This window comes from Nycticebus coucang, chromosome 21 (assembly GCF_027406575.1).
Source record: "Nycticebus coucang isolate mNycCou1 chromosome 21, mNycCou1.pri, whole genome shotgun sequence".
NCBI classification, from domain to species: Eukaryota; Metazoa; Chordata; class Mammalia; order Primates; family Lorisidae; genus Nycticebus; species Nycticebus coucang.
Window position 1 is genome coordinate 42,841,042 of NC_069800.1, and position 23,637 is coordinate 42,864,678.

At 45.0% G+C, this 23,637-nt stretch overlaps 1 protein-coding gene across 5 annotated transcripts in view; it reads left to right on the forward strand.

The window, feature by feature from the left end:
• Positions 1–23,637, forward strand: part of CNBD2 (cyclic nucleotide binding domain containing 2) — a 60,613-nt gene that overhangs the window by 12,215 nt on the left and 24,761 nt on the right. For 4 of the 5 annotated variants that reach the window (XM_053574963.1, XM_053574967.1, XM_053574966.1 and 1 more), the window contains exons 3-8: positions 4,332–4,469; positions 7,453–7,506; positions 9,736–9,899; positions 14,915–15,167; positions 15,597–15,748; positions 17,182–17,320. In XM_053574963.1, coding sequence (XP_053430938.1) covers positions 4,332–4,469; positions 7,453–7,506; positions 9,736–9,899; positions 14,915–15,167; positions 15,597–15,748; positions 17,182–17,320 — 900 coding nt within the window. The remainder of the gene's footprint in view (positions 1–4,331; positions 4,470–7,452; positions 7,507–9,735; positions 9,900–14,914; positions 15,168–15,596; positions 15,749–17,181; positions 17,321–23,637) is intronic. The other variant, XM_053574964.1, reaches the window with a different exon arrangement.

The following is a 23,637-nucleotide window of genomic DNA, read 5'->3' on the forward strand; positions in this document are numbered from 1 at the left end:
CTAAACCAAGGTGTTGGATGTCTCTACTAGCCAAGAAGCCTCCTACTTTTTTTTTTCTGAGACAGAGTCTCCTATGTCACTCTCAGTGGAGTACTGTGGCATCCTAGCTCATAGCAACCTCAAAATCTTGGGCTTAAGCAATTCTCTTGCCTCAGCCTTCCAGGTAACTGGGACTACAGGCACCTGCCACAACGCTCTGCTATTTTTTGTTGTTGTTGCAGTTGTCATTGTTGTTTAGCAGACCCGGGCCAGGTTTGAACCTGCCAGCCTTGGTGTATACCCTAACCACTGAGCTCGGGTGCCAAGCCAAGGCTCTTACATTTTTAACGATGCCCATGATGCTGGCAGCCACTGAGCTACTTTGAGACCCAGTCTGCTCATGTATGGAGTTGTACATAAGGTTCCCTTACCTTGTGGGTTGTGAGGATTGCCAAGTTCACGTTTCCCACTCAAATTATTTCACCTTTATCGACTTTGACACACACAAATCTATGAGAGCTCAATAAATGTTGGGCTGCCAAATTCCAGTTTCTTTTTTTTTTTTTGGCCGGGGCTGGGTTTGAACCCGCCACCTCCGGCATGTGGGACTGGCGCCCTACTCCTTGAGCCACAGGCGCCGCCCATCCAATTTCTTTATACTGACACCTCCTCTAGAATCTTACACTGTGACATAAGTAAATTCTGAGAACGATTTTTCTCAGAACAAGGCTCCCAGCAACTGCTTGTAGCGTTTGAGGGGCAGAGAGGAGCTCTTGCCTTGCCATTGAAGGAAGCCCTTTATTTCTACTATAATTGGATTTTGGAAAGAAATTTATAGCTCCCCCCATGAAAGGCAAAGGGGCGAGTTGTGCCATTCATCAGAGCAGGAACCATGAAGAGACGCAGGGTATCTCTTTCCTGGCAGATCTTGAGGAAGCAACTGGTGAGGAGGGACAAGGGTGGGAGGAGCAGAAGGCATTTTGAAGAAGGAAGAGGCAAGTGGAGGAGGGGCCTTGGGTGAATGGTGGTCATGCTTTGCCTTTTGGAGACAACATAACAAGGAGGAAGGAGCTCCAGACTGGACTTCAGGAGGACTGAATTCTGACTTCCACCCTGTAGTTGGGGGAAGCCTTCTACTCTGCTGACCCTGGGCAAGCCACAGGCCACACTCTGAGCCCCTGACTCCTGTTCTGTACCCACTTTGACACACACACTTTGATCTGGTGCAGTATATTCAGTTCTGTGACTGTACCATAGTGCATTGACCCCTTCCCCTACTGATGGTCGTTTAACTGTTTTCAGCCATTCACTGTTATAAACAATGCTGCCATGATCACTTCCATGCCTGTCTTGTGTACATATGTAAGTTTCTGTAAAGAGGTCTCATGAAGTGTGTGATTTCTTGATTGTAAACAAACCCTCAATTTTATAAAATGTTGCCAAATGTTGTACAGCATTTTACTATTTTTCCCAGTCCACCACAATGACAAGTGTAAAATAGTATCTTGTTATTACTATAATTTATATTCCCATTATTTCTAGTGATGTTAAGAATCTTTTCATAAAATTATGAAGCAATTTGAGTTTTCCCTTATGAATGATATATTCATAACTTTTGCTCATTTTGCTACTGTATTATTTGTATTTTTCTTTCAATTTGTAGGATTTTTAAAAACAAATGCTGGAGGGCGGTGCCTGTGGCTCAGTGAGTAGGGCGCTGGCCCCATATGCCGAGGGTGGCGGGTTCAAACCCAGCCCCGGCCAAACTGCAACAAAAAAAAAATAGCCGGGCGTTGTGGCGGGCGCCTGTAGTCCCAGCTGCTTGGGAGGCTGAGGCAAGAGAATCGCGTAAGCCCAAGAGTTAGAGATTGCTGTGAGCCGTGTGACGCCACGGCACTCTACCCAAGGGTGGTACAGTGAGACTCTGTCTCTACAAAAAAAAAAAATGCTGGATAGCAAGCTTTTATCATTTATATGCATGGAATATATATTCTTCCAGGCTACAGTTTGCTTTTTCATTTTATTTATGATGTACTTATTAACAAAATTTAGTACACAGATACTTTTAGTTTTTGCATTTATTATGAAAAATTTTGAACATAGAAGTTGAAATACATATGTATATATAATAATCACTCATTTGATCTAACATTCAACATTTTGCTATATTGCCTTTATGTTATGTGTGTGTGTGTGTTTATTGAATCATTTGAAAGTAAATTATATACTTTATGATGGTACTTTCTTAAACATAAAGACATTCTCCCACATAACCACAGTACCACTAAATACTAAGAAAATTAATACTAATTCCCTAATATCTAATATGCAGGAACATTTAATTTCCCTTTTATATATTTTTTTTGACCAGAGAGCGAATTTTTTTTTTTTATTAAATCATAACTTTGTACATGGATGCATTTATGGGGTTCAGGGTACTGCTTCAATATACAATGTGAATAATTTCCCTTTTATAGCTTGCTATCATGAACTGGGATCAAATTAAGGTTCATAGTTTGCATTTCTTTTTATGTCTATTGAATCTTTCTTTTTCTTTCTTTCTTTTTTTTTTTTTTTTTTTTGAGACGGAGTCTCACTATTTCACCCTTGGTAAGGTGCTTGGCGTCACAGCTCACAGCAATCTCAAACTCTTGGACTTAAGTGAGTCTCTGGCCTCAGCCTCCCAAGTAGCTGGGACTACAGGCACCCGCCACAACACCTGTCTTTTTGTTGTTGTTATTGCAGTTGTTTAGCTGGCCAGGGCCAGGTTCGAACCCGCCACCCTTGGTGTATATGGCTGGGGCCATAACCATTGTGCTATGGGCACCGAGCCTATTGACTCTTTTTTAATCTAGAATAGTCCCCATACCTTGTTTTTCTTGTGAAACTAACTAAAGAAACAAGGTTAGTTGATTCATAGATGGTTCTACATTCTGGATTTTTCCCATCCCCTGTGTTTACTTGGCTAGCAGAGGGTGGCTGCCCTTACTCCTAAATTTATATGGAGATCAAGAGGATGATTTACTCTCAGTTCCAATTCCAAATTCCCAGAAAAAGATAGGATGGCCCATCTTGGATTAGGGTGCTATATTAGTTTACTATTGTTGCCATAACAAATTGCCACAATTAGTGTCTTACAACAAATCTAATTTATTATCTTATAGACTAGCAATCTGACACAGGTGTCCTTGAGCTAAAATCAATGTTTCCAGCAGAGTTGCATTTCCTTTTTAAAGCTCTAGTGGAGAATCCATTTTCTTGCCTTGTCTGCTTCTGAAAGCCACTCACATTCCTTGCCTCATGGTTTCCTTCCTCCATTTTCAAAGCCAGCAATGTTGCATCTTTCTGACCATTCCTTTTTTTTTTTTGAGACAGAGTCTCACGTCAGTCTCACCCTCAGTAGAGTGCTGTAGTATCATAGCTCGCAGCAACCTCAAACTTGGGTTCAAGTGATTCTCTTGCCTCAGCCTCACAAGTAGCTGGGACTTCAAGGCACCCGCCACAATGCCTGGCTATTTTTTAGAGATGAAAGTCTCATTCTGGCTCAGGCTGGTCTTGAACCTGTGAGCTCAGGCAATCCACCCATCTCAGCCTCCCAAGTGCTGGGATTACAGGTGTGAGCCACTGTGCCTGGTCTCTTTCTGACCATTCTTCCCTCAGAGCCGCTGAATTCCAAAATTCAGGTGCTTTACACACACCCACACAGCCTACAGTTACTTGTACTCTTAATTTTCTGTATGAAAGTGAAGGACTTGGACATTAAATGCACTGGTGTGCTGGCAAATGTTTAACAATTGGCTCCTAGGAAGAGAGATGCCCTGATTTGTAGTATTTGCCAATTTCTATGGCATTCTCTGCTACGGGCACAAGCCTCCCACCATGGCCAGTTCCAAGCTACCAACATAATTTCAACAGGCTTGCAAACTTTCCAAAAATGTATAAACTATCAATCCAGCAAACCACTGTGTTTAATCCTGTTAAAATTCACCTTGTTTGTGGCTCGGCGCCCATAACACAGTGTTTATGGTACCAGCCACATACACTGAGGGTGGCAGATTCGAACCCGGCCCAGCCCAGCTAAACAACAATAGCAATTGCAACCAAAAATAGCCGGGCATCATGTTGAGTGCCTATAGTCCCAGCTTCTTGGGAGGCTGAGGCAAGAGAATCACTTAAGCCCAAGAGTTGGAGGTTGCTGTGAATTGTGACACCACAGCACTCTACCAAGAGCAATAGCTTTGAGACTCTGTCTCAAAAAAAAAAAAATTTCACCTTGTTCAGTACCATTCATCCTGCTGTTGACTGTTGAGAACAGATGGTTTCCACTGATCTTGTTTGTTTTGTTTCTACAGGGGCTGTACAAGCTCTCCATGCATATCATACTAATGATCCGAGTGTGCAAAATGTTCCGCCAAGGCCTCAGAGGATTCCGGGAATATCAAATCATTGCCTCTTCTCAGAGAAAGCATCCTATCTTCTCCTTCTGGGATGTAAGCAGCTGGGCTCTTCATGATTATGAGATTAAGGGGGTTTAATAAATAGCCCCCCACTTCCCAGCTCAAGCTCAGAACCAACTGAGAGAGAAAGCAAAGGGTAAAGCAGTTGGGAGACCCAACTCTCACCTTTGTTAATGACCACACTTACATCAGAGACGGTGACTTATATCATAAAGCAAGAGGGTTACCTAATACTGAAGGAACTCCAGAATTAGATAGCCTTACAGGCCTTATCTCAAATGGTGCTGGACCATGGCAGGCTCCAGTAAAATAGTAGGGCCCGCTGCCCTAAACTCAATGGCAGAGCAGAACATGGGCTCAGAGGGACAACCAGGCCCATTTCTGCTTCCAAATCTACCAAGGAGTTCAAGTCACTCCTTCTCAATGTGGAAGGAGTGAGGCCAGTAGTGTTTTACTTATACACCTCCCTCCATGTGGAAAGAAACACTGGGAGTGGGGAAGAGGCATTCTCCATTCCAACATGATCAAAGGAACCAGAGGAATACAGGAGTCATGGTAGCATCGGTGTTTTCTGAAGGCCCACAAACTATTAGTATCTCTACTTTCTTTCCTATCTGCCTCATATGAAGGGAACATCTTCAGGGCCCGGCTCACTGTGGGAACCAGGCTTTCTAGATTTCCTAGAAAGTCCCAGTTTAAAATATTTTTATCCCCCAGTAGATCTGAGCTCCTTTTTTGGCTCAGAAAAGTTGGTCAGCATTCTTTTAACTCATTCTGGTTTCCCAAAGGTGTCCTCATTATTACCAAGTGTGTTAACCAGGACTTCAGAGTTTTCTCAGCTAATACCTGGAAAAGCCCTGCTCATTTTCCTGTTGGGTCAAGAGTGACTAGATCCAGGCCTCTATTCCCTTACATCTACCAATTTATTCCAAGAAATTTCCCAAAACGGTTTCTGAAGGATAGTGGCCCAAGAGAGGGGTCTGGGGGTTGATGATGGGGGAAGGGAAGGCTGCCTTGCATTGGTTTCTAAGGGACCATCAGGTAATAAAACTGGTGTGTGCAGCTGAGTTTAAGATATAGTGGGGGTAGGGGCCTATGGGTCAGCTGCAGAGAAAGGACATACGCCATCTGAAGACATTCAAATTCATAGAACATATATATATATATATTTTGTGTGTGTGAAACAGAATTTTACTTGGCCCTCGATAGAGTGTTGTGGCATATAGCTCACAGCAAACTCAAACTTCTGGGCTCAAGTGATCCTTTTGCCTCAGCCTCCCAAGTAGCTGGAACTACAGGCACCTGCCACAACACCCAGCTAGTTGGACGTTGCTCTTACTCAGGCTGGTCTCAAATTCCTGAGCTCAAACAATCCACCTGTCTTGGCCTCTCAAGTGCTAGGATTACAAGCGTGAGCACCACGCCCAGCCTCATAGACTATATTTTAAGACACCATGCTGGCCAAACCAAACAAGGCTGCAGCCCTATGGACTGGGCCAATGAAAAGGGATGGAGTAGAAAAATTGCAACCCAGAGACTCAGGTTAGCTCTCAGGAGGAATATTTCTTTTTTTGTGTGTGGTTTTTGGCCAGGGCTAGGTTTGAACCCACCACCTCTGGCATATGGGACCGGCGCCCTGTTCCTTGAGCCACAGGCGCCGCCCAAACTTTTTTTTTTTTTCTTTTTTTTTTTTGCCGGGGCTGGGTTTGAACCCACCACCTCCAGTATATGGGGCCGGTGCCTTACTCACTGAGCCACAGGCGCCACCCAGGAGGAATATTTCCTTCAGGATGGCAGGCCATGGTGAAGCAATGGGCTCTGGAGAGCCGGGGGCTTTGATTAGCAGAAGACCTGAGCTTGTGCATGGGATAGCTGAAAGCTGAAGACCCAAAGTCAGGCTTGTTGTCAGGGGACCGTGAGGCAAAACCTAACCACACCCGCTAGCCAGGGTGGCCTTGAGCACAGCCTTGCAAGGGCAGCCTATAGGAGTCACGTGATTGTTATGTAGCGAGCTGGGGTTGGGGTGTGGGCTCAGGTGCAACGAGCCATAAACTGGTTGTCAATGCAACATGTGAACCTGGGTATTCTTAGCACCAACTTTGCCCTTCAGTATCCTCCCTGAGAGGTACCACATGGACACATAAAGGGTAAATTGGGAGAAGAAGAGGGATATGAGGTCCCTGGGGAGAACATGAGGTATACTTAGAAGGTAGGGGCCCTGGTTTGGCCTGGGATGGTGGTTAGGGCCTTGTTTGTCCCTTTGCTTTCCCCCAAACTCTTCCTACATATTCTCCACTCTTTTCATATCCTCTCTTTATCTGTCATCTATCAGAAGGTAAGAGTGGGATTAGTTCATCCTTAAGCTCACTTACACCTCTCCTCCTGGCCATACTCTAGACAAGGACTTGAGTCCTGATCCCAGCAGGACCTTTACTTGCTCTGTGATCCTTGGGACACCTCAAGTCTAAAATGGGGCTTAATAAAACCTGCTTTGAGAGCGGCGCCTGTGGCTCAAAGAATAGGGCACCAGCCCCATATACCAGAGGTGGTGGGTTCAAACCCAGCCCTGGCCAATAAAATAAAATAAAACGTGCTTTGTTCTAATGATTAAATGGAGTAAAATACAGAAGATGGCACCATGCTTGGCTTATTAAAGGCACTTAACAAAGGTTGGGTTCATTTGGTTTTTTCTTTCCTTAACTTCCCCCTCGCCAATACTTTCTTGTTTGCTTCTTTTCTCTCTTTTTCTCTCTCGATCCTTCTTTTCTGTTTTCTCTTTATCTTCCTTTCCTCTCCCCTTTCACAATATAGTAACTTGTCACCAGTGCTGGACCTAAACCGAGTGTGGAGTTGGAGATTTTGAGCAAAAGAGGCCATGCGATGGCTGCTGCTACGAGGTTTCCCATAACTACCTGCCCCCATGGTGGTCCAGGTATGCAGAAGGGCTTCAGATGCAAAATTCTGGAACAGTCTCGCTAATTAGCCCTCCTCTCCTTGTCTCATTTTTTTTTTCCAGAAAAAGAAGCAAAGCCAAATCACATTTGATACCATGGACTTTGTTGCAGAGGAGGTATGCATAGCTCTAATCTTGCTGGGGGGATCAGAAGATCTGGTTTCAGCCCAGATTCTGCCACCTACAGAGTGTGTTACCCTGAGCCTGTCACTTCGTTTCCTTATCTATAAATTAGCTGATCTCAGTGATCCCTTCCTGCCTTAACATTCCAAGACTGTGAGTACCCAGGTTTAGCTGAACTGAACCAATAGGACAGAGTTTCTGGGCTTGGACTCTTGGAAAAACAGCAGAAAACAAAGGATGTGAGAACCTCAGACAGAGGAGAAAGAATCCAGGTGGTGGGAAAAGCCCTGGCCTGTGTGTGAGTGCTCATTCTGTCCTGAACTCTGAAAGATGCTGGGCACACCTGTCCCACTGGGTGTCGGATGCCCTTAGCATCTTACCATTCTTCATTTTGTTGTTGTTGTTGTTGTATCTTCTCATCTGATGAGGGAATGCTTTTGTCTCTGTGTGAGGCTTTGGACTGTGTGACTTGTTCTCTTACTTTCAAGCCTCATTGTTATCTTCCTGGCTTTTCCCCACCATATCCTGTATATTAAATTTTAAAATCCAATATAAAATGTAAAGGGGTCTACCCATTTATCAGGAAAATCTGAAGTTCTCACTAGAGTAAACCGACTAGACCCTGGTCTAGAGTAGACAAGTTGTTTTTTCCTCTTAGGGAAATGGTGAGCACAGAACTTTATAACTGTTCTCCCTCGGCAATAAGGTGTGGCTTCTATTTCCTGCCTGTCTTGGGCACATTCTAATTTTGCCTGCCTCCGCATGTATGAAATATAATCACTAAGTCATCAAAATACTGTGTTTCCTCAGTTTTCCAGACTGGCCAGTGTCTGAGGCTGGGCACTGAAGATTACCCAAGTTTTATCCTCCAAATAGGAAAAACTAGAGGCCTATCTGAGAGCCACAGAACTCTAGAGATGAGGGCAATTCTGTGCATAGCAGTAGAGCAGTGTTTTTCAAACTTTTTTATCTTATCTCATGGCACACTTGAACCTGTAGTTAAACTTCCACGGCACACTTAAATCATGTTGATTTTTTTAAAAAGTAAAATATATATATATATATATATATATATATATATACTTACTGTGCTTTGAACTTCTTTCAAAATAATGATCTAAAAATTTTCACGGCACACCAGTGTTGAAAATCACTGATCGACTCGGCACCTGTGGCTCAAGCGGCTAAGGCGCCAGCCACATACACCTGATCTGGCGGGTTCGAATCCAGCCCGGGCGCGCCAAACAACAATGACAGCTGCAACCAAAAAATAGCTGGGCGTTGTGGTGGGCGCCTGTAGTCCCAGCTACTTGGGAGGCTGAGGCAGGAGAATTGCTTGAGCCCAGGAGTTGGAGGTTGCTGTGAGCTGTGATGCCACAGCACTCTACCCAGGGTGGCAGCTTGAGGCTCTGTCTCAAAAAAAAAAAAAAAAAAAGAAAATCACTGATCTACAGGGAGGAGCCTGCTTTTAGCTTTTAGCTCAGGTGGTCCAGAGGAGACACACTAAGGATGTAGCAGCACATGAGCGGAGACCAGAATGATGAGGAGGCAGCCGTATCCATGTGAAAATCCAGTGGAAGAACATTCTAGGCAGAAAAAATAGCCCATACAAAGACCAAGACAGAACCAAGCTTAGCACATGCCAGGGATAGATCAAAAGCTTGAGAATAGAGAAGGAAGGGGAGAGGTAGAAGATGAGGTTAGAGGGACGTCATCTGGGATGTTAACAAGTCACAGTCCCACCTCCCCAGCAGGTGAGGATGGTCAGTGACTAATAGCTGCTCAAGCACTGGTGCATGAGTCCTTGTCCACTAGGGAAGAAGTTTAATAGTCTCCTTCAGTCTAAAGTCTTGTCAAGGTCTAGGCTGAGACAAGGGTGAAGGTCTCCCCTAACTGCATGTGTGTGTGCTGTGGTGACCCTGTAGGGCCTCAGGAGCCCAGGGAGGGAGGGATACTGGGTTTGGCATGTGGCAAATCTACTCTAATCCTGCCTGAGTCTGCTCATCTGTCAAATGGGAATGATGGTTCTTGAGCTGGTGAAGATACAGTGAGAGGGGTGTGTAAGATGCTTACCTTGATGCCCGGCACACAGGAGGCATACGTCACATGTCAGCCACTATTGTATAGAGAACAGGAAAGTGTACAAGCAGGAATGTGGGAATGGCCAGCCAGCCTGCTGGGGAAATTGCTGGATCCTATGTCATTCTGACCTTCTCTCCCCAGGGTCACTTACCACCAAGAGCTATAAAGATCATGAAGAAGCAGCCTTCCTGGAGGACAGAGCGTGAGATCCAATCCCTCTGTAACATATTTCAGGTTCTAAGTAGCTACCGGAACTACGAAGAGCCCCTGCAGCTGCTCCTGGCCAAAGTCATGCGCTTTGAACGGTCAGTAAGGGGCACAGTCCTTGACCCCTGGGATGGTGCTGGGCTGGACAGGAAGAGTCCAGCTAAGAAGGTGTTTGCAGGTCCCTCTTCTCTGTAGAGCAGCGGTTCTCAACCTGTGGTTCGCGACCCACAGGAACTGTATTAAAGGGTCAGCATTAGGAAGGTTGAGAACCACTAGCTATAGAGTATCAGCCAGGGAGAGTTTTCCGTTGGTTCACCTTAGAGCTCACCTTAGGTTGAAGCACTGTTTATATCACTCATCCAGAGTCTTCATAGAATTATGGAAGAGGAGGATCTGATAGGGACCTCAGAAAAGATCTGGCCCAATTCCATCATTTTCCAGATGAGGGAATAGGCTCAGAGGAGGGAAATGGCTCATCCTAGGTCACCCAGAAATAATAATAAGAGGCAAAGCTGAGACTCAAATCTGGGCACTAAAAGCCAAAATGGATCACAGGTGATTGTACTATATCTAGGTAGGTTTAGAAAAGGGTCTTTGGGGCGGCGCCTGTGGCTCAAGGAGTAAGGCACCGGTCCCATATGCCGGAGGTGGTGGGTTCAAACCCAGCCCCGGCCAAAAACCACAAAAAAAAAAAAGAAAACAAAAGGGTCTTTGAATTTGAATGAAAAAAAATCTTTTTTCATTAATTGTCTAATAGAAACTGACCCTTCAATTATACATTCATGATTGAGGGAAATTGGCCATTTCCCTCAATCGTGGATGTAGGCAATGAAGCCCTGGAATAGTAGCCATCTCTATGACTTTTTCCCTGAAAGAAATCACAGATATTTTCATGTCATTTTAAGCTGTTGTAGATTTCACAAAAAATAATTTATCTTCTTCACATCTTCAAAGTTCTGGTAGTTATTAGATCTGCTGCTAGATTTTGTTATTTGGCGCCTGAACAAAGATGTACCTATCTTGCCATATCACAAGTTTAGGTTTTTAGAAACATTTTTAATAGGAATTCTGCTTAATTTTGTTTTGTACATTTAAAACATTATTGTGAGCCAAGGTGCAGTGGCTCATGCCTGTAATCCTAGCAGTCTGGGAGGCCCAGGAGGGTGGACTGCTTGAGTTCAAGACCAGCCCAAGCAAGAAAAAGACCCTGTCTCTAAAAACTGGCTGGGCATTGTGGCAGGCGCCTGTAATCCTAGCTACTTGGGAGGCTGAGGCAAGAGGATCTGTTGAACCCAAGAGTTTGATGTTGCTGTGAGCTATGATAACGCATTCTACTGAGGGTGACAAAGTGAGACTCTATCTCAAAAAACAAACAAAAACAACAACCCCCCACATTATTCTGTGACAGCTTCACCAGACTGTCAGTGGGTCCATGGCACAAGAAGGAGTGCCACGTAAATACCTCCTACTGGGAAAGCTCCAGTCCTTGTGGAAATACCACCACTGCCAGGTCATCTCCATGACTTCGGAAGGGCAGCCTTGCAGAATATTTGAGATAAGGCCTATCTTGAAAATTCAGGATGTAAGGCCACTCTAGGTTTATACCCCAATATATTACTTCATGGAGGTCACAGTCTGAGACATAAGCACAATCAAATACAGCCTAAGACCCTCTCTGACCAGTGCAGGATGCTCCCAGGGGAGGAAATTAACCTCCAGTTGGCTTGGTCCAGAATTTCACAGAAGAATTTGTGTTTGAACAGGTAGATTTGTCAGGTGGAGGTGTAGACAAGAACATTCCAGGCAGAGGGAACCATTGACTTTGTTCTAGCCCAGTGAAGAAGAGTGCGTCACCATTGCCTATAAAGTAAGATTCCATGTTAGACAGAGTGCTGTCACAAAAGGAAAAAGAATCACGGAGCTACCAGCGGTCCTCAAACTGCGGCCCGTGGGCCACCTGAGGCAATGTGATTGTATTTGTTCCTGTTTTGTATGTTTTACTTCAAAATAAGATATGTGCAGTGTGCATAGGAATTTGTTCATAGTTTTTTTTAAACTATAGTCCGGCCCTCCAATGGTCTGAGGGACAGTGAATTGGCCCCCTGTTTAAAAAGTTTGAGGACCCCTGCTAGACACTCTGGAATTCAATGCCACATCTGCCCTAGCATGAACTCAGGCAAGCCACTGAACCTCTCTGAGCCCCAGTACCCTTATCAGTGCAATAAGCATAATTTTATGGGCTTCGCTAAGTATACTAACAAGATTCAGGGGAAGATAAAGTGAAGAGGTGGTTGGCAAAGCCCTCTGCTAGTTGATTATTTCTGGTACTGGGAATTGAATTAGCAGCTGAGACAGGATTCATCCACTTGCAAATATCACAAAACCTTGCCCAAGGGAATATATTGGTGGCTCATGTATCTGAAAGGTCCTGGGACAGTTCAGCTCCAGGCTTGGCTAGACACAGGGGCTCACACGACCAGTGTCTGTCTGTCTCTCTTTGTCTCTTGGCACTTAGTTCCTATAAGCCTTCTCCTCCACCTGACGCTCCTCTCATAGTGGCTATATGGCTGCCACAGTCATGTCTCCAGACTTCCATCTTTCCAGTTTTATTCCAATGGGAAAGAGCAAAAAGGTCTTTTCAGTTATTCAAGTCAGAGCTTTGTAAGATTGACTTTGTTTGAATTATCACTGGGGTCAGTGACGCATTAAGAGTTGAGAAAGGGGGGCGGTGCCTGTGGCCCAAGGAGTAGGGCGCCGGTCCCGTATGCCAGAGGTGGTGGGTTCAAACCTAGCCCTGGCCAAAAAAAAAAAAAAAAAAAAAAGAGTTGAGAAAGGGGGCGGCGCCTGTGGCTCAAGGAGTAGGGCGCTGGTCCCATACGCTGGAGGTGGCGGGTTCAAACCCAGCCCCGGCCAAAAAACCACAAAAAAAAAAAAAAAAAAAGAGTTGAGAAAGGGTACAGTTGGTCGAAAAATGTGACTTGATTTTTGACAGCAAAGGCAACATATATCTGATCTAAGAGATTCAGGTCCCACTGCTGACTTGATTGTGGTTCACATGACCTTCAGCAAGCCATGGCCTCCTGGAACCCATTCTCCTCTTTCCAAAAGTTGGTTGAACTCAATGGTCTCCAAGGGTCTTTTTGGCCCTAGCTCTAGGAGTCTATACTAGAATGAACACTGGCTATGCTCCCTGCTCTCATTTGCTAGCTGAATATTCCTGCCATCTCCCATATAGTCATTGTCATCTAGACTATTTCCTCTTTCCTATGTTGATAAAGATCCCAGGGCTGATACCAGCCTCTGGTTTGGACCTGGTCAAGTCCACAGCCAGAGAGGATGCTGAGGTTACTGACTCCAGCCTAACGCTGTTCTCTGTCCTCTGATCCCTCCCCTCAGTTTGTCAAAGGATCAGTGGGTGCCCTAGGAGCTCAGAGACCAGTGGGTGCCCTAGGAGCTCAGAGACCAGTGGGTGCCCTAGGAGCTCAGAGGAGGAGACACTGCTGTGGGCAGGGTTGGGGACGGCTTCCTGGAGGAAGTAGGATCTGAGTTGCTGAAAGAATCTGAGTAAGTGGAGGAGGGAGAGAAGGCCATTCCAGGCAGGAGGAGCAACCTTTGGGACAAAGAGAGTATCATCTGCCTTCAGCAGAGTATTGGTGCTGCTGCTGCTGGCCCAGCCAGTGAGGCATGAAGGAATGGAAGGTGTCAGTGTGGGGAGAGAAGAGGAAGAGGAGGACCTGATGAGCTCATAATTGGGGAAATGACAGACATAACCCTGCCATCAGGGCACTTCTACTACCAGAGTCACTCATCAGTCCCGGCAGAGACTAAAAGGGGAGACTTTGGGGTTCCCCATCATCTTTTGGGTAAAATGGAAGCTTAGCCCAGCTTTGGAGGCTTCAGACAAGTTGACTTTCAGACCCATCCCCTGACCTCCCCTGTCCCATTTTCCTGTCCCATGAAGTGCACTGTTATGCCCTTGACTGTGCTATGCATTAAGCTACCTCTGTGTCTTTGGCCATGGTGGTCCCTCTGCCTGGGACACTTGTTCATCTCTTTGTCCACCTGGACGACTCACTTTGGACACTATGCTGGAGCCTTCTCTGACCTTTGTAAGCTGGGCTAAATACTCCCTTTCTGTGCTTCTAAATTAACCTCATTTACCTCTTGTACATGACGATAATTTTTTTTGTTTGTTTATACAGAGTCTTACTCTGTTGCCCTGGGGTTGAGTGCTATGGCATCATCATAGCTCACACCAATCTGAAACTCTTAAAGGTCAAGCTGTCCTCATGCCTCAGCTTCCCAAGTAGCTGGGACTATAGACACCTGCCACCATGCCTGGCTAGTTTTTCTATTTTTAGTAGAGACAGGGTCTCATTCTTGCTCAAGCTTATCTCAAACTCCTGAGCTCAAACAATTCTTCCACCTTGGCCTCCCTAGGATTATAGGTATGGGCTACCACACCTGGCCAGTGACCATAATCTTGAAAAGAAAACCTATGTCATTCATTGGGTACAACAGATACAAGTTGGCATTTATTTTATTTACTAAATGAATGAAGGAAATGAATAGAAATTGAAAGAAGCAAGATTTGGATTTGTAAATGAAATACAGAAATTTCCCTCTGAGTCTAAGAATAAAATCCCAGTTTGCCTGGGGCCAGGACATTTTTACCCTACAGGTGCCCAGTTGGGTAATGAGCTACTAGGGATTATAATAAGACCATTTATCTGTCTCTTTCTAGCCATTCTTCATTTTATAAATAAAAGAAATTGAGATTCACAGAGGGGCTATGAGTTGCCCAGTGCCCCACAACTAAGGGACCAGTCTTCGGATCAGGTCTGACACTAAAGCCAGGGCTCCTAATCACTCAGCTACTCGATTAATCCATCCATTGGTTTCAGCATTTTTTTCCACTCATTTATTAAACTACTGTTTACTGAGCATTTCCTATGAGCCCAAGCGCATGTAACGGCGCACCAGACCAACAAAGACTCTCAGGAAGCTGCCTCATAACTGAGGCAGACAACTGGATAGGTGTCCATGCTATGTAGGCAGGGGCTGGGTTGTTCTGAAGGCCCTTCTAATCCAAGGCTGTGCTTTCATCCCCTAGAGCAAAGAGCACACCCAGTCCAGAGGTCTTCCTCATACAGATCAGCCTCTGTGTTGCTACCAGCTCAACTGCTCAACTGGCCGTTGTCTTCCCCAGGTTTGGTCGCAGGCGTGTGATTATCAGGAAGGGGCAGAAGGGCAACAGCTTTTATTTTGTCTATCGGGGCACAGTCGCAGTAACTGAGGATGATGATGGCAGCAGTGCCTTCCTGGATCCCCACCCGAAATTGTTGTACAAGGGTGACTCTTTTGGGGTAAGCCTGGAGAAGTGCCTGGCTTCCAGGGGTGGGGCTGGGGAGATGACAGGACTCATGCTAGAACTTCTGGCCAGGCCCAGTCCTGCCTCATCCTCTGCAAGTCACCACCCCACACGGGCCACAGCACCCTTATCTGTCAAAAGCTGATTGAGTTGGACCAGGTGGTGCTCAGGTTGACATCTTCACCTGTGATATTTAAGGAGTATTGTTTCCTATAAAGGGTCTTCACCAGCTAACTCCCTGCTGGCCTGTTGCCTCTTTTCCCACAAGGAGCAGATTAAGAAGGAAGAAGTGAGCCCCCAATGGGAGAGTTGGGAGGAATCTAGAGATTTCAGGGGAGAGACAGAAGCTGGGAAGATAGATGTAAGCCTGCGAACAGGAGCTGGAGGTAGCCTCACACTTGACCTTGTCCCATCTACCCAACAGGAAGTGGGCCTTATGAATGCTTCAGTAAGGAGGTCCACTGTGGTCTGTATGGAAGAAACGGAGTTCTTGGTTGTTGACCAGGAGGACTTCCTCAATCATAAGCTGGACCAGGAAGTTCAGAAGGATGCTCAGTATCGGTTTGACTTTTTTAGGTAACCACACCCTGATTCACCATCTTTATCTTCTGTGTGTTTCTTAGGTGCTAGACTTTGTTCCAGGCCTGGTGGGAAACAGACCAGGCATTGTTCTCTATGCCTGGAATACTCTGGAATACCCACATGCCACCCAACTTCTTTAACAAACTCCTATCACACCTTCAGGTTTCAGTTCAAATATCCCTTCCTTGTGGGATAATGGTAATAATAGCTAGCATATATTGAGCATTTGGTGGGCCTTTTTGTAAAAGAGTAAAAGTCCACTAAAGAATCTGCACTAGCTCTGAAAATCCAGATTGTAGGGCTGCACAGCTACAGAGAAGTGTGTTGGCAAAGGGGTCTGGTCTCTGTGGCTAGAGGTAGGAGAGGTGGCTTCATAGGTAAAGGAGAATGCAGTCCTGAAGGAAGGAGCATTTCATTTTTCATCCAGGGGAAAAATAGGTCTGGTTCCAACCTCAGCTCTTAGGTTTATCAGTGATGTGACCCAAGACAGGTCACTTCATTTCTCTGAGCTGCAGCCTCCTGCTCTGTATAATGTGGATAATGGTACCTCTCTCCCAAGGTACCAGGATGGAATGAGACGATCAGGGGATCATGGAGAGTGTGTGCCTCCAGGGCTTCCTGTGGTGGCACCAGACCTTTGTCCCTCTGAACATGGAACCAGCCCCCGACTTCTAGTACCCTGGACTTAACTCTGTGTTCCCAGTGAGGCCCAAGTCACCTTGAGTTAACCTGAGTTAACTAACTCAGTCCACCTGAGACAGTTGAGTTCCACACCCATAATCTGTTGGATCTGAGAAAATCTAAGATAATTGTTAGCAGCACCCGTGGAGAGAAGGCAACCCCTCTCTCTCTGTGGGACAGCACCAGTGATCAGTGGTGTTCAAGGTCAGGGGAAGAAACAGTCACTGTGGGGTGGCTTTTTAACCATAGGGAGCAATAGGTGGGAAGGGGAGGGTCCAGATTTTCCCATTCCCCAGAGCTGAATATTTGAAGCAAATAGGCCAGAAAGAGATAGGAATTGGAATGAGTGGCTCAAACCAAAGTTAGGGCCGGAACTGCCCCGCTGGAGGATAGAACAGCCAGGGAGCCAAAGTGAGGAACTAGTCCTTAGAAAGCCACAGGAAGGATGGGTGTAGATGGCAGGGATGGAGCTGGGAGAAAGTTCCTTGATGGAAGAGCAGAAGTGACAAAAGCACAGAGGCTGGATCACCCCAGGGGTATCAGGACAGCTGCAAAGAGCTGAGCTTGGTGGGAGAGGAGGACATCAAGAGAAGGGCAGAGGGGGCAAGAGTGAGAATGGCCAGTAGAAAAACTCCTCCCCCCAGGCATCTTTCATAGTAGAGGGGCGTGTCCCCTTTCTGGAAATTGCTGTGATCAGAGCACCTTATGTGATGGGATGATGAATTCTAATAGGCTTTTCCCCTCAGGAAGATGGATCTGTTTGCATCGTGGCCTGATGAGAAGCTCTGGCAGCTCGTAGTCCTGGGGAAGATAGAGAAATACTCCTACAGGCAGCTGATCTCAAAAGACCTTATGGAATCGTCTTGCATCATATTTGTCTGCAAGGTGAGAAGTCTGGAGATGGTGGGTGAGTATAAAGCTGGGACTAGCAAGTCTAATAGAATGTCCTGTGGCTAGACACACGGGTTTGGACCTGTTCTGCAACCAGTGCAATTCACTTCTTTTTCTGGGTTTCTGTGTGCTGTTTTCAAAGGTCTGCCTCCCTCAGAGGGCTGCTGCGAACTTTAACATAGATAGCTATGATGTTACACAGAGGACCAAGGCATGGTCCCTCCTTGAGCTCATATGCATGCTTTTTTACATACATATGCATATTTAAACTGTATATTTGGTCCTTGAATCTTTTTTTTTTTGAGACAGAGTCTCACTTTGTCACCCTCGGTAGAGTGGTCTGGCATCATAGCTCACAGCAACCTCAAACTCTTGGGCTCAAGTGATTCTCTTGCCTCGGTCTCCTGAGTAGCTGTGATTACAGGCACCTGACATAATGCCTCGCTGGTTTCTCTTTTTCTTTTCCTTCCTTTTTTTGGTGGGGGTGGGGGAGACAGAGTCTCATTTTGTAGCCCTAGGTAGAGTGCCATGGCGTCATAGCTCACAGCAACCTTAAACTCTTGGGCTTAAGTGATCTTCTTGCCTTAGCCTCCCCAGTAGCTGGGACTACAGGCACCCACCACAAAGCCCAGCTATTTTTAGAGACAGGGTCTTGCTGTGGCTCAGGCTGGTCTTCAACTTCTGAGCTCAAGCCATCTTCCCTCCTTGGCCTAGCCCTTGGAGGGCTAGGATTACAGGTGTGAGCAAACTATGCCTGGCTGGCTCTTGAATCTTAAAGATGCCAAATCACCTTTTAAAAATTATAATCTTTAAATTATAAAAGTGACATGTACTACATTATAAAACTTTCTGGAAAGAGGGAAGATGTCACCTATAAGCTCATTACCTCAGAGTAGAGTTTCAAAAGTAGAATTTTGTGGCTCTGTGCCTGTGGCTCAAGCGGCTAAGGCGCCAGCCACATACACCTGAGCTGATGGGTTCGAATCCAGCCTGGGCTGCCAAACAACAATGACGGCTGCAACCAAAAAATAGCCCGGCATTGTGGCTGGCGCCTGTAGTCCCAGCTACTTGGGAGGTGGAGGCAGGAGACTCGCTTGAGCCTAGGAGTTAGAAGTTGCTGTGAGCTGTGATGCCACGGCACTCTACCCAGGGTAACAGCTTGAGGCTCTGTCTCAAAAAAAAAAAAAGTAGAATTTTGTGTTATCATAATTTTTCTTTTCTAAGGCAGACTTTATTCAAGGGGGCTATGGAGATAGGTGTAGGGACCATCGCAATGGGGTCACGCAATGGGGACAACGAGAGAGATTAGGCTCAATTTCCAGTCTCATCATTTTTATGGCTCCTGGAATGAATTGCCTTACAAAAAAAGGGGGATCCACCTTATCTGGCTTCCAGTACATACAGCTTTGCCAGTCATTTTCTCAGAAGTCTACTAATTTAACAGATGGCGATTGCTGCCTCACCGAGAATTTTATGTATCTATTTTTCTGATTACTAGTGAGATTTATCATGCTTGTTTACTGTAAGTTTTGTAAATTGGTTTGTATCCTTTGCTGCCTTATCTTTGTTCAGTGATAAGGAAAAGAAAATCTAACAATTATCAAGTGCTTACTATATACCAGACTCTGTGTTCTACATGAGTAGAACAGTCTCAGTAGCCTAAAGGAGGTTGGTATTCTCATTATTCCCATTTTACATGGGGGAAAACTGAGGCACATTAAGGTTAAGTGGCTATCCAAGATCATGCAGGTGATGAGTGGGTGAGGGTTCAACCCAGGTCTGTCTGACTCCAAAGCTTTTCTCAGGAATTAGGATTTGAGTTGACTTTTCCATCAGTTCCTTACAGGTTAAGACACAGGCAGGCCTTTGTTGACTTTTTGTCAAGATTGTAACACATTGGTCCAGGCTCTGGAGAGATACAAAGTTGAAAAAGACTGGTTCTTTCTCTTTATCTCCTCTACTAGATTCCATGCATAGACAGAGGTGTCAGTGCCAAGTACCAAGTGATTGGTGCAAACTGTGCAAGTTATAAGAATTCAGGAGAGGGATCTCTAAAGGCTAGAGGCTTTTAAGAAAGACTTCCTGGAGGAGGTGAGGTGGGAGCTGAGCTTTGAAGTGTGGAACAATAAAACAAAAGGAAGGGAGGAAGGTTGGTAGAGTGCTGGAGCTGGCTTGTACCAGCTTTCAGAGCTGATACTTTAATTTTCAGGAATTTTTCAAGTTGATAAACACAATTACTGAATATTAGATTATAATAAACCCACAGTTAAATAAGCTATATTGAAAACAAGGATAATAAATACTGAAAAACTCACCATTTCCTAAAGATGTTACTGCATTTTACTATTATCTTTTCTCTTGAGATTATGTCTGTTGTATTTATATGGTAGAAATGTTGTCGCCCAGCCAGGTTCCCCTTCCCCTTGCTCAAGAGAAAGCCAGTGTCCAAAGACTGCAGGCTCAGCAGGAAAATTTACTCTACACAGTGCTAAGTGGGGAGATGGGGAATTTCTCAAATCCACTTCCCTGAGAATTGAGGAGAAAGATTTTTTTATTTTTGAGACAAGAGCCTCAAGCTGTCGCCTTGAGTACAGTACCATGGCATCACAGCTCACAGCAACCTCCAACTCCTGGGCTTAAGCGATTCTCTTGCCTCAGCCTCCCAAGTAGCTGGGACTACAGGCGCCCGCCACAACACCCGGCTAATTTTTGGTTGCAGCTGTCATTGTTGTTTGGTGGGCCCGGGCTGGATTCAAATCTGCCAGCTCACGTGTATGTGGCTGGCGAGAAGGATTTTTAAAGACAGTTTGGTGAAGATTAGGCAATGGGGGTCTGCTGATTGGCTCTTTTCAGCACAGACCCATTACTCCTTTGGTATGAGCTGCTGTCTAGGCGGGTCAGCCAATCCACTGGAATGCAGGATCTGGAAGGTATCTCAAATACGACCCTTAGGTGCTGAACAGGTGATGTTATTTATGGAGGAAAGTTAAACAGCTTTATGGCTACCACCTGTGTTCTCTAGAGTAGTAATTACAGAGAAGTAAACAAGGAGAAAGTGACTATTATCAAGTGAGGGGACAGTGGCTGAGTGTTGTCACTATTTCAGCTAGGCCTGTTCCCTTCAGAGTTTTATTCATTATTGTTATTTTAGCCAGGCCTGTTTCTTCACAGATTTTCATTATTATAATTATTTTAGCTAGGCCTTTTCCTTCACAGAGTTTTGGGGGCCCTTACTCTAGTTCTCGCCTTGCACCCCTTCATCAATTTGTAAGAGTGGTTTCAGAAATACTGTACAATTGTGCACATCCCTTCCCAACTCCACGCTCAGTGACTTCACGTTGGTGGCTTATAGTCAGCAGCCATGGGGGTTTCCACATGGAATGAGCAAACACCCTAAGTCAAGTCTGGATTGATGGCTTTGCTGATTTCTTAGGAATGCATTAAGAGAAATTATTTATAATGTAAATTAAATGTAAAAGGGGGCTGCATCTGTATCTGTTATACTGTACTAGACTGTAAAGAGAAGGAAATTAAGGCAATAGTCTAAATTAAGGAAATAGTCTAACAGTGTATAAAAACTATTCTGATTCATCATAGAAGTTACATCATTAATGACTAAGTGAAGTGCTGACATACATAGTGCCAAAGCTAAAAGAAGTTTCAATTTAGTAAATATAATTTATAAGAGGGTGAGAATAGTTTCACAGATCACAGACCAAATTTAATAACATTAAATTTATTGGGAAAAGAATGGATTGGGATGCAACTTCATTTGTCAACTTATGGTTGAATTGCAAGTATAGATTGGCCAGAGTTACAAAAAGTTCAGCCAAAGTCAACCAAAGCATTCTGTGATTGACTATATGGAATTTCCAGTAAGAATATGGCAGATTTTGCCTCAGCAATTATAGCTCAATGGCTAGGGGCCAGCCACCTACACCAGAGCTGGCAGGTTCAAATCCAGCCTGGGCCTGCCAAACAACAATGACAACTACAACCAAAAAATAGCCGGGCATTATGGCAGGTGCTTTAGTCCCAGCTACTTGGGAGGTTGAGGCAAGAGAATCGCTTTAGCCCAAGAGTTTTAGGTTGCTATGAACTGTGACACCACAGCACTCTACCAAGGGTGACATAGTAAGACTCTGTCTCAAAAAAAAAAAAAAGAATATGGCATATTTTATTATTTGTAAATTGTGTGTTACGTACCCTTTGTGACAGTAAAATTTACATACATGTTTATGTTTTTCTGGAAAGCTGTTTGTTAAACTTAGCAACACTATGTGGGGTGTGTGTGAGAGAGAGAGAAAAAGAGAGAGAGATTCTGGGGTCAGTCCCAGAGAACAGAATTAAGTGTAGCTAATATAAGTAAAAAGGAATTTATTGCAGAATGATAAATGGCTAACAGACTTCCCAGGGATGAGCCTGCCAAAAGAGACTCTAGACTGAAAATGACATCTAGACACCTGCAAATTGGAGTCCAGAGCTGGCCTGCTATGGGTGCTACTGCCCCTGCCATGCTCAGGAAGTTACTGCTACAGCCACCATCTCTAGTAACCAAGTAGATGTCACATAACCAAGCCTTGTCTGAATGCATCAGATTGGTGAACCCAAATCACATCCAGTACCTTAGCTGCCAGGGAGCTTGGGGAATAAAGTGATTAACTTCCAGTCTCTACACACCAAAAAGGGACTAGAGCTCCACAGAGGAGAGTGTGTGTGTGTGTGTGTGTGTGTGTGTGTGTGTGTGTGTGTGTGTGTGTGTGAGGTCACTGCCAGCTAGGGCACAGTAGGAATATACCTGGGGTTATGATAAGTTTTGCAAATCCTGATGCTTACGTAACAGGAATTTGGAGAGCCCTGAAGGCCAACCTGAATAATTGCCAATTCCTTCTCTTCCCTGATACTGGCTTTCTCTTCCCTAAAATTTTGGGGCAATCACCTCCAAAGCCATGAAATAACATACGTCCCCAGATTGAATGCAAAGCTGTTTTGATACTGTACAGCCAGGAAAGAGGCAGGGATGAGTGGTGAGGGGTATAAATCCAAGAGTAATCCTTATGATTACTTTTCTTTTTTTGTAGAGACAGAGTCTCACTGTACCGCCCTCGGGTAGAGTGCCGTGGCGTCAAATGGCTCACAGCAACCTCTAACTCTTGGGCTTACGCGATTCTCTTGCCTCAGCCTCCCAAGCAGCTGAGACTACAGGCGCCCGCCACAACTCCCGGCTATTTTTTTGTTGCAGTTTGGCCGGGGCTGGGCCTGAACCCGCCACCCTCGGCATATGGGGCCAGCGCCCTACTCACTGAGCCACAGGCGCCGCCCTCTCATGATTACTTTTTAACCAGCAGAAAGTGGAGGATGCTTCTTAATCTGTTTTGCCTCCATTTCTTCATCTGTAAAATGGAGCCACTCCCTCCCACAGTCTGGTAGGTGTGAGAATCAGTTCAGCACATGCTTACTCAGTTAACATTCATTTCTAAAAACTGGTTCTGGAACCTTAGGAACTCATTTTCAAATGCAAATTCTCAGGCCCACTCATGAGCTGTTAAGTCCAAAACTCTGGAAGGGAGGTCTCAGTAATCTGTGTTTTAACAAGCCTTCTGGGTGATTCTGATGCACACTGAAGTTGGAGAACCCCTGGCCCAAGGGAGGAATTTTCAAATTTTGGTAAGTGTAAAATCACCCAGGGTGCTTTTTAAAAAGGCAAATTACTTTCTTATCCCAGAGATTGATTCATTAATTCTGGAATCTGCATTTGAGTAAGGGCTGCTGCAGGTGATTCTAATACAAGGATGCCTGGAAAAATGACACAAAAGTCACAGAGTGACAGCAGGTAGGGGGGCTTTTTAGGGGCTTGCTCCTCACAGCATTTTATTAATATCTGATGTAATCGTTAATGTGAAGATTTTACATAAAAATTCTGCTTTTTGGCTTTTGAGAATTCAGATCTGGGAACACAAGATTGTGTTCTGGTGCAGGCCTTGTCTGTGCCTTACAGTGCCTACTCCCTCTAAAGGGACTGCTCTTTTTTTCTCATTTTTGTTTCGTGACTTGAGGGCTCTTTGGGACGGGCACGGATTGCCTGATTCCTGTAGTTTACTCATATTATCACTAGAGGGTGAAATCAGCCTCAAGTCCCTGGGCATCTTTGGGACCTCAGAAAGTTGGAAAATACGATTTCCTGCTGGCATCACAAATCTAATTAATGTCCATAATCAACTCAGAACAGTTTATCATTTGGGGACACAGGATGAAACTATTCTTTCCATATGTATAGATACAAAGACCAAAGAGAGACTTTCCAGAGAAAC